Source organism: Diadema antillarum, unplaced genomic scaffold (genome assembly GCF_040938485.1).
Source record: "Diadema antillarum isolate AM-2024a unplaced genomic scaffold, OU_Dant_1.0 seq00001251_RagTag, whole genome shotgun sequence".
Lineage (NCBI taxonomy): Eukaryota > Metazoa > Echinodermata > Echinoidea > Diadematoida > Diadematidae > Diadema > Diadema antillarum.
Genome location: NW_027272037.1, coordinates 502,573 through 516,463, shown reverse-complemented (window position 1 = coordinate 516,463; position 13,891 = coordinate 502,573). Strand labels below are relative to the sequence as shown.

The following is a 13,891-nucleotide window of genomic DNA, read 5'->3' as shown; positions in this document are numbered from 1 at the left end:
TAGACTCACTGTTGTCTGTACGATGGAACAATAAAAGAAATATCTGAGGAAAACTTATGTTAGACAAATTATTTTCTTTAAAAGATGATTTCTGTGTGATATCTTAATACTTGTCAAAAAGATGACTTGATTGAGACAATAAAACCGCACCTGATTTGGGCCCTGTTGCATAAAACCCTTACCGCTGGACTTACCGCTCCTTTCTAGCGGTAAGTCTTCAAATTAGCGGTAAATTTTATAATCCTTGATGCTGATTTGCTGTGACGCCTAATTTTGATGGTAGTTACCATTGAAATTCAATGGTAAGTTTTATGCAACGGGCCCATGGTTGCATATCATAAGATTTCAATAAAAAGAATTTTAATTTGTTCTTAAAAGAATTCAAAGTTTGTGCTGTTACTATGTTGGTGGGAAGTGAGTTCCAATTTTGGCCCCTCGTAGATGAAGGTTTGCTGAGTCAGCAAAGTCCTAAAAAATGACAAATGAAATGCACTGGATTGCCTTGTAGGATGAATATGAATGGATTGACTTTTTGAAAACATTGATTCAAATATATATATAATTCACTACGTTGCTTCCAGCTTTCCGAGTATCAGAGTTAACGATTAGTGTTTCCATATTATGTTGTTTTCAGATACAGCTATTTTATACCTTCAGGAATTAGTTGATAAACGCATGGGCCTTTTTAGAGTAAAGATGATGAAGAAGGAATGGTAAAACGCCCGTAGGGTTTGCCCCCCCCCCCCCGAAATTTCAGTCCATGTTCATTTACATTGCCTATAGCCGTAAGACAGGTTGAACCAACTTACTTCCAGGTAATGTCCTTCAGACACCGAAATGAATTTTAGTAATAAAATATTTATCTCAAATCAACGACACTGTTATGATATTAGTGAGGAGAACCTAACTAAAAGACTCATGCTGCTTTTTCAATGACAATTTGTATACGCATCGTCCGAGGCCCGAGCGATAGTATCGTCGACTTCGATCGATCACAGCTGCAGAAAGGAATCCCGGCAGTATCATCCTTGCCGTTTAATTATGATTTATCGGTTCGGGTGCCGTCCACTGTGCACGCGGCGTGGACCGCATACCACGGCGATGAGTAGTGACGTGCCGATCACGACGAAGGTACTACCGTTATCTCTCGAGATCCGAACGGTCATCATTTCGTCAACTGGTTGGCAACAAGACCCGCGACTACTAATTCAACACGGCGCGCTCTCAGAGACGAAGGCTATCATTATCATCACCCTAGTCGATATATTAATCATGACAACGAACAGAGGCAACCATGAATCCTATTGAAAGAACATTCTGATTGCATTGGTGTGATGAAAATAATTTTTCTGTCACACTGGATGCTGCTATAGTATTCTGTAACCACAATACGTTCGACTTGAATTGTATGCTTTTTGTGGCATTTCACTTATTCCGGTTATCTATCCACTTGTATGTAACATTGTTACGATACGAGAATGATAAGGGTGTTAAGTTGCCACTAAACCCATAAGTGTTCGAGACAACTTAACGCCCTTCTCATTCACCAGACAGACAGACGATCAACAGACGATATGTGACCAATAATAATGCGATATGAAAATAGGATCCAGTCGCCTTAACAAAATTCATTGATAATGTCAATTAATGTAGGTCACTAGCCTGGTAAGTGAGCTGATGATTATGATGAAATAATACAGTTATGTAGGCCTACATTTGTTGCCATTTCATATAATGTATGCACTCGGAGATATCAGACCAGTCCTGATACCTATTACTTCGCATTGGATTGAGAAAAGATATAGTAGATATTGGTAGGGTTTAGAACTCCCCTTCTAACATGCTGACGGTCAAAAAAAGATGAATTTTGAATCTCGACATACTTTTCGTTCTTTTACGGTCTATCTTTCATCCAAAGGATCGTTGATCCGAAAGTGAAAAAAGGTTCGTTATTCCGAAGGTAAGTTAATCCAAAAATGAAAACCAAAATAAGATTCGTCATTTCGAAATGTTCGTATGATTCCGAAGGTTTATTAGTGCGCATTTTTTTTTTCCATTTTTAGATTAACGAACCTTCGGAAGAACGAACCCTTTTTCATTTTCGGACTACAACCACAGGATAACGAAGCTTAGGAATAACGAACTTTCGGAATGATGTCACAATAATGTTTGGATCAATGAACCCTTTCCCATTTTCGGATTAACTAACATCTAGGTATGCGAAATCTGTGTGTTTCTGAATTATGAACCTTCGGAACACCTAGTCTCAACAGAGGGAGTGACAAGCCTGCGTTTCTGAAACCAGAGAATACTGCAATCAAATAATATTTGTTGTATGAAAGGAACATTTTTGCCGTAGTTCGCATGATCATGATGAATCCGTATCTTTCACATAGTTTGAATTATCTTTTCACTGATTTTTATATTGGTATTACCCCTGCTTTCTGAAAGAGGCAAGTCATTGCGCTTTTCATTACGCTAGTAAAGTGAAATAAGTATGTTAAATTTTTCCTGGTAAATTTTGTAGGCAATAATTAGTATCTTGGTAGGCAACCACAAACACACACACAACACACCCAAGTGGAAGTCATTGAGCCATGGCCACATTGTCATAACTTTCTTCTTTTCTTTTTTTTAGTGGACCTCTCAGTTCTCTTTTCCCCTCTAAACACAACTTCTAGTGTATATTATGCTTATGATATAATTTCTAATTACTCTTTGTTATGTTTTGTTGGAAGAAAAATGAGAATGAAAACAAATGAAATGAATAAATTGTTGTAATGTAGTATTGGGGATTTGACAATCCGTCGCAAAACTCCACAGTGGTGATGGGAAACAATTTCAAGCTAATCACTTCTATGGAATATCATCCAAATATTTTTTGTACATTGCCTATCGATTAATTGCCGAAGTGTTAGTTGAAGGGGAAAATCCCCAAACAAACCGCTGCATGTTGTCCGTTGAAAGAGCTTGTACAACGAGTGTGGTGTAGAGGAGAAAAATCTGTTGATGTGTGTCTTGGTTCAAGAATTTAAATGTCGCCATCTTTTGTCGGTACACGGTTTTTGGGGACACACTGAAAAATCTTGCTATCCTACATTAACCGGGGGGCCAAAAGCTAAAAACAGAGGTCGAGTTGCACTCTCTCTACAAACTAAGTAGACCATGCTTATTTTCAAGTTTTTATTGTAACAAACAACATTCCACTGGTCTACCTCAAAAAATTTGTTGCGAAAGCCTCCAAATCCAAGATGGCGTCCAAGATGGCCGCCATATTTACTGAATTTGTTATTTAAATGATAGAATTCGATAGAAACATCAGATTTCAACAAATGTGATGTCATATGAAAGAGAATAAAATTTTCTACAAGTTGATACCATTTTTGTGGGTTATTGTGATAATTGGATTGAGATTTTAAGGAAAAAACACTCATTTTTTGATATTTTTCTGAAAAAAGGAAAATCATGAAAATGCTTGATTCAGCATAAATCAGAGAAAGACTGAAGGATTATCTTGAAACGTTTCAAGAATTTATTTTGACATATAATTAATATTTGGAGAAAATTAGGGGTCAGTACCATTTTTGGTTCAGGAGTTATAATGTCTCAAACTTGAAAACTCACTATGTAAAAATGGCCACTTTAGTTGTGACCAAGACCTTGTTGGTCGTGAAAAAGTCTGCGCGCACCAAGACTACTACACGCACCACTGGCACTGGTGCTTGTGGCAGTGCCAGTAGTGCGTGTAGTAGTCTTGACAAATGCAGACTTTTTCTTTGACAAACAAGGGTTTGTGCCTGCAAACTAACTTTTCATACCAAGTGGTAGCTCAGGTGATACTGATCGCTATTATTTCAAAGTAGATTGTTCTGAAGCAGATGAGATGAAGCAAAAAAAAAAAAAATTCAAATAGAGGTAGTAGCTTGAAACTTGGCACCAATCTTGTTATAGATAGTTTAAGATCAACCGCTCCAAAAAAAAAAATAATAATAAAATCAAGATGACAGCCATCAAAGTTGACATAGTGTATTGCGCCAAATTAAATGTATTATTTCGTTTTTGATACAAATTTGTCTGTTGTGCTATCTTAAACCGTTTTAAGTTTTTATGGACAAATTTTTAAAACCAGTGATATTTTACTCTCCGAAAAAGAAAAAACAAATCGAGTGGAAGTTTTTACTTTTGATGTGAGGAGTGAAAAACAGAAAACGGTGAATTTAGAGTGAAATTGGAGTGACTTTTGAGTGAAAATTTTCATTTTCACTCATTTTAGAGTGACCTTAGGCAGAGCTCCACACTAACTTTTATTTTTGGTGGCCCAAAGGCAAATATCCGACCTTTTTTGGTGGCCCGATCAGGCCACCAAATTCTTCATTTCTGACATTTTGGTGGCCCGACGTGCGTTTTTTGTGGCCCCGGGCCACCGGACCACCGTTAGTGTCGAGCCCTGCCTTAGGGATCACTCGTCACTCTTCGAGTGATCCCCGCGGTCACTCTAAAATGAATGAAAATGAACATTTTCACTCTCGAGTGATCCTGATATCTAATACAGGAAAGCATCTACCAATGGCATAAGTTCAGATCAATTGTGACACTACAACCCACATGAAATCAGCCTAAAAACAATGTAAGAAAAATCTGATAACGGAATATACAGTTTCAGCATGCTTATTTGTAAATGTGAATATACAGCACGAATAATCAATTTGGACAATTTTATTCGAACAATATACTGAAAAGTAATTTCGCACAACACATTTAAGAGCAAAGTTGAGAAATTGCCGCCATGTTGGATTTTTTTTTTTTTTGGGGGGGGGGGTCGGATCAGAAGGGCTTTCAAGGACATCTACGGATCAGACATTATTACACATATACCATCATCATTCACGTTTCTACAGCAGCAGAGTAACATGCAAGTAAAAAAGCATATCTTTGATACAGAAGCATTTCTTTTTTTATTAAAGATTGGGCCTTACCCAAACACTGGAATGAGCTCCACCACCCCCCCCCCCAAAAAAAAGACCCTTAATATGGTTTACACTAGTACAATATCGTTCGGATGTATAGAAACATGTAATAGACAGCAATATAAGAAGATTAAAAAAACATATCAAATTATAAGTTATAAGTTGAGATAACTGTGGCTCAACTAAAATTAATCCAATTCTTACCCTCCAAAAACGTGCTGTACGTTTGATTACCAATTCCCGTTATTTATCCCCATCCAATCCCCTATTTCGTCAACTAAAAACATTGAAAATTGAGGATCTTCACACCTTTCAAACTGCTGTTTTTATGTATAAATATACATTTAATTGTCTTCCAAAAATTTTTGATGGCTTCTTCACTCCAAATTCCACCGTTCATTCATATCCAACACGTCAGTCGTCCGATTACCATCTCGAAAACCCCAGAATCATTTTAGCTCAAAAATCATTAAAACATAATGGACCAGATATTTGGAATTCTTTACCCCCTAATTTAAAACAATGTACGTCGTTGAACATTTTCAAACGAGAACTAAAAAACACCCTTATAATCCAGTATACTTCTGACACATAAATATTCATACCACCTGGTCAACAAACACCCTAAACAATGAGTTCACGGCCATAACTGAAGTAACATTCACCTCATCACACTGATACACAAAATAACACTCAACGTACAAACCAAGATTCATCCCAACACAATGCACACCGCACTGCACCGCACGTCCTTCGCACAATTACTTCCCACTCAGTGAGTGGCAAGATTTTCTTTATGTATCTCTTTATTGTACCCTTTGCACAATTACTCCCACTCAGTGAGTGGCAAGATTTTCTTTATGTATCTCTTTACCTGGGGCCATCTTCCCCGTCAAGCTTAGCTTATGATGATGGTCCCCTGCATTTCATTTTTATCATTTCCTATTGCTTCCTTTCATATTATATGATATTCGTTCTTGAAAAAAAAAGAAAATGTATGTATAAGATCCAAACGTTACGAATATTAGCTGTGTAAATGACTATGTAAGTATTTTGTTGATTTGTTGATTTGTATTGATTTTGAAATGCAGAAATAAAAACTGAACTGAACTGAACTGAACATAACTTTGACGCAACACACTAAAGGTATTGTTTACCATTCGGAGAGATATCACATTCGATTTATATGTGCAGGTTAGTTGTATTACAAAACATTCTACCATGTAAAAAAATTATAATAAAGCCTAAGACATACGGAGATATCACCATTTCTGTTCAAGAAACCATAACCATGATAACTGTTGACATAAAAAAACATTCTTATCAGATCTATTTAGTATATCTAACAATATTTAGCATGAATTATACTGATTTAAGTTTGTACATTAATCCCTAACTCACAGTTTAGAACTAGTTTGAGGAATTAAGTAAAGCTGGGTTTTTGTTTTACGTGCACTTATGGTAAATAATGCCTTGAACGACAACCTCGATTAATTACCGCCATCTTGAATTTTGTGTGGATACTATTTTTATCGCTAAATATTACACATTGGCAAAATTTGTGCCAAATTTTAAGCTCCTATCTCTTTTTGGAAAATACTTTCTGTTCAATCTTATCTGCCTCAGAACAATCTACTATGATGAAATGCTACAGTAATAGCGATCAGCGTCACCTACCACTTGGCATGAAAAGTTAGTTTGCAGGTACTTGCAAGTCACTAGACCATTGCAGTATTACATGTGACCATGTAAACACATTGTAAGCAAAATTTATAATGCATAAATAACTTGTCAACAGTGTATGATATTGCCTGTAATTCCAGAAATATGAATTATGTCTCAATCTCAGTAAATCTCAATCTCAATCGCAGGTTTCAAAATAATTCTTCAGTTCTTCTTTGATAAATACTAAATCATGCATTTTTACATGTCTTCCTTTTTTCAAAACAATATAAAAATATGGACCCCCCCCCAAAAAAAAAAGAGAAGCAAACAATCCCCCCCCCCCAATTTATCACGATACACAGCTAAAGTGGTATCAACTTTTAGAAAGTTTTACTCTCCTTCATATGACATCAAATTTGTTGCAATCCAATGTCTCTATCAAATTTTATGTTTGAAATGTTAATTTCAATAAAATGGCGGCCCTGTTGGACCGCATCTGTACTTTGCAACAAATCTACTGAGGTGTACTTACGGAACATTGCTTAGTATGCTTAATATTATGTATGGCCTTGTTTATAGAGAGAGTGGAGCTCGAAAAGTAAGCACGATCTTGGACTTGACCCTCTGTGACGTCTTTGGGAACAGATGCGTGTAAATAACATATTATGTAAAATGGGATTTCAAGTTTGAGACATTATAACTCCTGAACCAAATACAATACTGACCTCCAATTTTCTCCAAATATTGATTATATGGGAAAGATGTTAATTTGTGCATGGTTTTCATAAACATTTTTAGTTTTATTTTTTCAAACTTTTTAGAGAAGTATTCATGGTGCATTCTGAAAAATGTCTCCATAAAAACCTAAGATGGTTTGAAATGGCATTAAAATGTTGAGAATATATAAAAACCATATGAATAGACAGCAAAACAGACAAAATTGTATCAAAATCGAAATGATACATTTACTTTGGCGCAATACACTATGTCAGCTTTGATGGCCTGCAGTCTTGAATTTTTTGAGTGATTGATCCAAATTTTGTTTTAAACTTTCTATAGCAAGGTTGTTTCAAGCTTCTACCTCTATTTGAAAGATATTTTTTTGCTTCATTTCATCTGCTTCAGAACAAACTACTTTGAAATAATAGCAATCAGCATCACCTGATCTACCACTTGGTATGAAAAGTTAGTTTGCAGGCACAAACCCTTGTTTGTCAAAGAAAAAGTCTGCGTTTGCCAAGACTACTACACGCACCACTGGCACTGCTACAAGCGCCAGTGCCAGTGGTACGTGTAGTAGTCTTGGCGCGCGCAGGCTTTTTTTACGACCAACAAGGTCTTGTCACAACTAAAGTGGCCATTTTTACATAGTGAGTTTTCAAGTTTGAGACATTATAACTCCTGAACCGAAAACGGTACTGACCCCAAATTTTCTTCAAATATTAATTATATGTCAAAATAAATTCTTGAAACGTTTCAAGATAATCCTTCAGTCTTTCTCTGATTTATGCTGAATCAAGCATTTTCATGATTTTCCTTTTTTCAGAAAAATATCAAAAAATGAGTGTTTTTTCTTTAAAATCTCAATCCATTTATCACAATAACCCACAAAAATGGTATCAACTTGTAGAAAATTTTATTCTATTTCACATGACATCAAATTTGTTGAAATCTGATTTTTCAATCAAATTCTATCTCTCAAATAACAAATTCAGTAAATATGGCGGCCATCTTGGACGCCATCTTGGATTTGGAGGCTTTCGCAACAAATTTTTTGAGGTAGACCAGTGGAATGTTGTTTGTTACAATAAAAACTTGAAAATAAGCATGGTTTACTTAGTTTGTAGAGAGAGTGCAACTCACTCGTTAAGTAAGCGACTTTTTGGGGTTTGGCCCTCCGGTTACATGTGTGCACACACACGTATACACATCACTAGCAAGCCACAGCTGTGAATGTGTACTGTAGTAGCATACAACACAAGTGTAATCGGCTCCGTCGCTGGCTTGGTCGGTATGGTGGAAAGATGGCTTCGTACATAGGAAACATTGCCTTCCCGTGCTTGACACCAACGAAAGCAGTTTTTAGCTGCTTAATGCTTGCTGTGGCCTACGTCGGGAGCTTGTATGTATGGAAGAGAGAACTTCCAAGGTATAGTATACGGCAAATGTCTCGTAAAATGTGGTAAAAGAGGAATCTTGTGGAAAGAGTCGGGGAAATAGTACACATCTGTGACTCAAAAGTGAACGGAAGCTTGGCCTCGCGTACACCCAAGCGGCAGGCACGTTTACCCCGCCGCCGCGCCGAGACCTCGCGGTGAGCACTGGGTCGTGTGAACGGCATTCTGCATCACAGGATCAGCATGATCAGGAGCCACATTTGTAAATGTTAGCAGACCATTCATACGAGAAATCATAGCACTTTTTAGTGAAATGCTCTAGCTCCTAGTTGTGGAGTAGAGTAGCCGATTCTATTGAACCCGATTTCCTGCCGTAACGTGCAGTAAGAAACGATTGATGCAGCTGTGTCTGTATTTTATACCATACCACCTAGCCCGACCAGACGCTGTTAATACAATTGTACGTTGTGCTACTTACAGCGACTGGGCTGTGTACGTTACATACCACCTTCTTGCTAGTGCTGTTGCAAAGAAGAGCATTCATCATATCACGTGTGTGTAAACCAGATTTAACCGTGCAAGTGTTAAGTGTGGATGTATTTGTTTATGTAAGAAATCATTGAATTGGAATTAATGATTTAAATTGAGACATCATATGCCTACACCTGCACCTTCAATTTGCCTCTGCAATTTGAATGATGGTTTAGCCTTAGGACCTAACCGATAAGTCGATAACCCAAGTAATCTAACGTTAGATCTAGATTGATAAGTAGATTCTTGTTATTTAGTCTAGTACTAGTAGATCCCCTAGGGCCTAATAGAATAATGTGCCCGTCAAGATCTAACAATTTTTATGAAATTTTGTTTTTGTGATAGTGTACAATTTGTAGGCATAAAGTGATTAAGAGAGAGCTCCTTTTGGGACATCCACCCCACTTCTGTTTGCACCAGATGTATTAGAAATTGTTTTTCATACAAACATAATTCATGCATGCATAGTGCCCCCGCCAGACCCTGCTGTATGCATTGATTTACTCGTAATCAATCCTTTATGATTATTCTGTTGTGTCTTTACTATTACCAAATCTTGTCGATGTTGTCTGTACATAGACCAGTACAAGTGTACACTTATGTATGTGTGTGGATGGGTTCACTACCCTTGCCATTGAATACTGTCTGTACTGTAAAAGTGGATATTTTCAAAATGTGAGTAATTTTTCGTGCTAGGCTGGGCAAGATGAATTTTGTATATTTTTAATTCCATGGAATTAGGACATTAATTACTGGAACATATGGCATGCAAGAGTATTTGTGTGCTTTTATTTTTAGTTTCTGGTGTCGCGAAATGCGCGAAAAAAAAAATCCATTATTACAGCAATCATGATGAGAAGAGTTCTAAATTATCAACTGCCATTGGTTAAGCTTGCTGATACTTAGTCAAACCTCAAGGTCCATAATGAGTTTTGTACTCTCATACTTTCAACAGAAATGTTCATGTGCATTTTAATATCGTAAATTTCATGAAAACCAAGATTCGCAAATTTCACAAGAACCAAGATTTGCTAAAGTAAAATGCACATGAAAGTTCTTGTCTACACTATACAGTGTATAGGACAGTTTATGCATTGAATGCCAGCAGCAATTAGTGAAAATTTCATGCTGTGAAATATCTTGCTTTATGTAGGTATAACTATTAAATGCAATGAATCGTCAGATCTTTCAATCTAAACTTTCAGCTGACATGCACTCTTTAATGACCAACTGAACGTACTTCAGTTTGTTACCTAGCACGCAATTCGGGTATACAATGAATTTCCTTGGATCAGGAAGTGATTCTCAATAGATTCTTAGCAGGTTCCAGCAGCCGTGCGTTGCACACGATCACTTTACTTTCACCTGGCTCACTTCCTTGTATAGGGTCCAGAGAGCAGACGTCTCTAAGGGAAGTGAGCATGCCAAGGGAGGGAGTGGTCTTCACACGTGTGCACAATTATTACATTTTGTTTTAAAGGTCCTGTTTACCTTTGGGAGGAGTGACTTTAAAAAAAAAAATCAAGATATCACATTTGATTCATATGTGTAGATCTGTTGTATCACAAAACATCCTATCATATAAAATGTTTGCAATAAAGCCTAAAATATAGAGAGATATCCGTATTTTTCTCAATAAACCATAACTGTAAACGGTTTAGTCTAGAAACATTTAGATATTATAACTATTGTTCACATTTAGCGTATTTAACAGTACTTAACATCGATTATAAGGATTCCAATATATACAGTAGTTGTTTCTATCCCTACTTGTAACTCACATTATTTTAGAGCTATTTTAAAGCACTAATGCTGGGTTTTTGTGTCATCTGCAAATGGTAAATTATGCCTTTAAACAGCGTCATAATCTGTGAAAACCTTCCCACTGCTGACTGCTGATATTCATTTCTTGAAAATTTTCAGCATGATGCATTGGGACCATCACTTTTAATCCATTTGACCCATTATCTGACGATGATGATACTTCTAATTGCAGGAAATCGCCAAGAAAAGATGTGTCCTACCTGCTTAAATACTACCTATAGGCAGTTGGGCAAATATCCTATACATATATACAAGCATTTCCCTCTAGCCCATCAGTAAAGTTTAATACATATTGTAGCCTCAGGCAAGTTGGTGTGTTTTTGTATCACTGTGACTTGCTGTAATTTTCATTATGATTTCATTTTTCTTACAAGGTCCATGGTTTATTCAGCAATAATAGCATAGATAATAGCTTGTAAACACTGGAGAAGAAAAACTGTATCACTGTAGCCCTGGAATTATACTCGTACTCAATACCTGGAGGGAGAGGGAGAATGAGAGAACCAGCTATGTCAATTCATGTCATATAGCCTGCCATATGAGATGGGCTACGGTAGCTGTAAGGCCACTTGAGCCGTGCTGTGACCATGGGTAGCCTCTATTAACCCTTTACGTGCTTTGCGTGCCAATTGACACAGAAAACCGCATAGCATTGTACACACTGTCCAAAGTTCCCATGCACACTATTAAAGGGTTAAGAAATTGTACAAAATAACAGAATGTGAACACAATCCTATCACCAGTTGTGAATGCTACCCATCAACTTTTTTTTTTTTTCATCATTCATGATAGGATTATCCCTATGAGTTTTTTTCTTTTCTTTTCTTTTCTGGAAGCCTGGTTGTTACTTGAATATTTATATTGTTTGGAAATTCAAAAATTAAGTATCACCACAGTCACTGTCACTAGATCTGCACTGGACACCTCAACCCCAGCATAGCTCTCCTGGGCTGCTGCAAGGGATTAATTCAGTCAACGTTCAAGGTTAAGTGCATGTACTGTATTAACCCGTTGAGGACGAGTCCAGAGAATGCTCGGGCAGGTGTCTATGGGAAATGCATGTTGTAGCAAAATCAGTCCGTCCTCAATGGGTTAAGAAATGGAATTAGACCATTAAATTCTGTAATTCATTCAAATTGAATGGACATTTCCTTGGCAGGAGATTTTTCACAACCCATTTGAAGCTTCTCTAAAGTTTCATCCAGTATCTCAGGGTGGTCCATGAGGGGTTTTAGCATGTTGCTGCAACATGCTAAAATTCTTGTGCAACATCCTAAAAAGCCAGCAACATGCTATGCAACATCCTCAAGAATTTGCAACAAGCTCAAAGGAAAGTATTCAAAAATGTGCAAAACATGTGCATAAATTAGAAACGTCAAACTACCAGATTCTTTAGATATTTGTGTGCAAAACATGAGAGAGAACATTGAATGTAAGCAGCACAAAGAGAGATAAGCAGCAAAATATTGAGTACTACGTAGTCATTGTGTGCGCTCCGCGCATATTCAATTTCTGCAATATTCTCAGATTCTGAGCTTGCAACATGCTAAAATTTCAAGTTGTGGACCACCCTGAGTATCTGCTTCGATGTTAAAGCAAGATTGGTCTTGCGTGCCATCTGTAGTCGTACCCCAGAGAACATTCATTCTTGTTTATACCAGGTTCATTTCCTTTACTTTTACACAATACGATACAACTTTGTATCAGGAGAGAAACATGGAACGGATATGTACAATGTATGTGCCCTGTCATTTCAAACGCAAATTGCTAGTGTGCCAAAGTTTAAAGGGATGGTATACAGTTTCAGTTAAGATAGGTTTCCACTGCTTTTTTATGACAATTTTCTTCTAAGAGATTATGAGAAACTTCTTATGAAATATGAAGGAGCATATAATTCTAAGAGAAAATGAAAGTTTATTTGATGAAAATCAGTCTTGAAATGGCCGAGATATCCTTGAACGATCCTAATAACAGGTGGGACCCACCTTTTATTAAGATCGCTTTGTTTTACTTTCTTTTGGGATATCTAAGCCATTTCAAAACTAATTTTTATCGAATAAACTTTGAATTCCTCTAAGAATTGTATGCTCTTTTTAAAGTAGTTTCTAAGTAGCTGGCAAAAAGTTAAAAGCTGAATCCTCACCTCAACCAATACTACTTGTACACCACTGTAAAACATGACATATTCGCGGCCTGAAATCTTTGTGAATCGGAGCCGACGGCCTTTTTTGTGGCATGAAATTTTCATGAATTGCCACTGGCGTTCAATGCATATAGTGTAGACAAGAATTTTGCGTGCATTTTAATTTCGCAAATCTTGGCGCTCGTGAAATTCGCGAAATTAAATTGCATGCGAACATTCCTCGTTTTACAGTATCCCTTTAACAATATTTGAAGGTTGTTGACTTGGGGGATGCAGATTGCCATGTGTATGTTTTAGATGGAGCTCTCCTGGGTTCTGCTATATACTGACATTTTGATGGATTACAGGATGAAACCATTTGAGAACGAAAACTAGAATCTTAGTGTAGCTGGGGTTTTTTATCTGTTGATGTGTCCACATTGACAGTTGTGGTGTGTAAGCACAATCCGTTAATGCCAACAGTATGTGATACAGTGTCGATGTGACTGCGGTCTCTTTTTCTTTTCATTTAGGGGGATATTAAGTACTGTGCACAGTAATGCTCAGAAATAATTCATTGCCCTCCTGTTAAACATGGTGCTTCTAAACCCAAGACTTACAATACTATGATTGCATCCATTAGCTTCCTTTGCATGGTTAAAAGT

The 13,891-nt window shown here is 37.0% G+C and overlaps 1 protein-coding gene across 1 annotated transcript in view; it reads left to right on the top strand.

Annotated features, from left to right (window-relative positions):
• Nucleotides 1-8,646: 8,646 nt before the first annotated feature.
• LOC139745307 (CAAX prenyl protease 2-like) overlaps nucleotides 8,647-13,891 on the top strand; it is a 44,948-nt gene continuing 39,703 nt past the window's right edge. Inside the window, exon 1 of the mRNA XM_071655704.1 lies at nucleotides 8,647-8,781. Coding sequence (XP_071511805.1) covers nucleotides 8,657-8,781 — 125 coding nt within the window. The 5' untranslated portion in view covers nucleotides 8,647-8,656. The remainder of the gene's footprint in view (nucleotides 8,782-13,891) is intronic.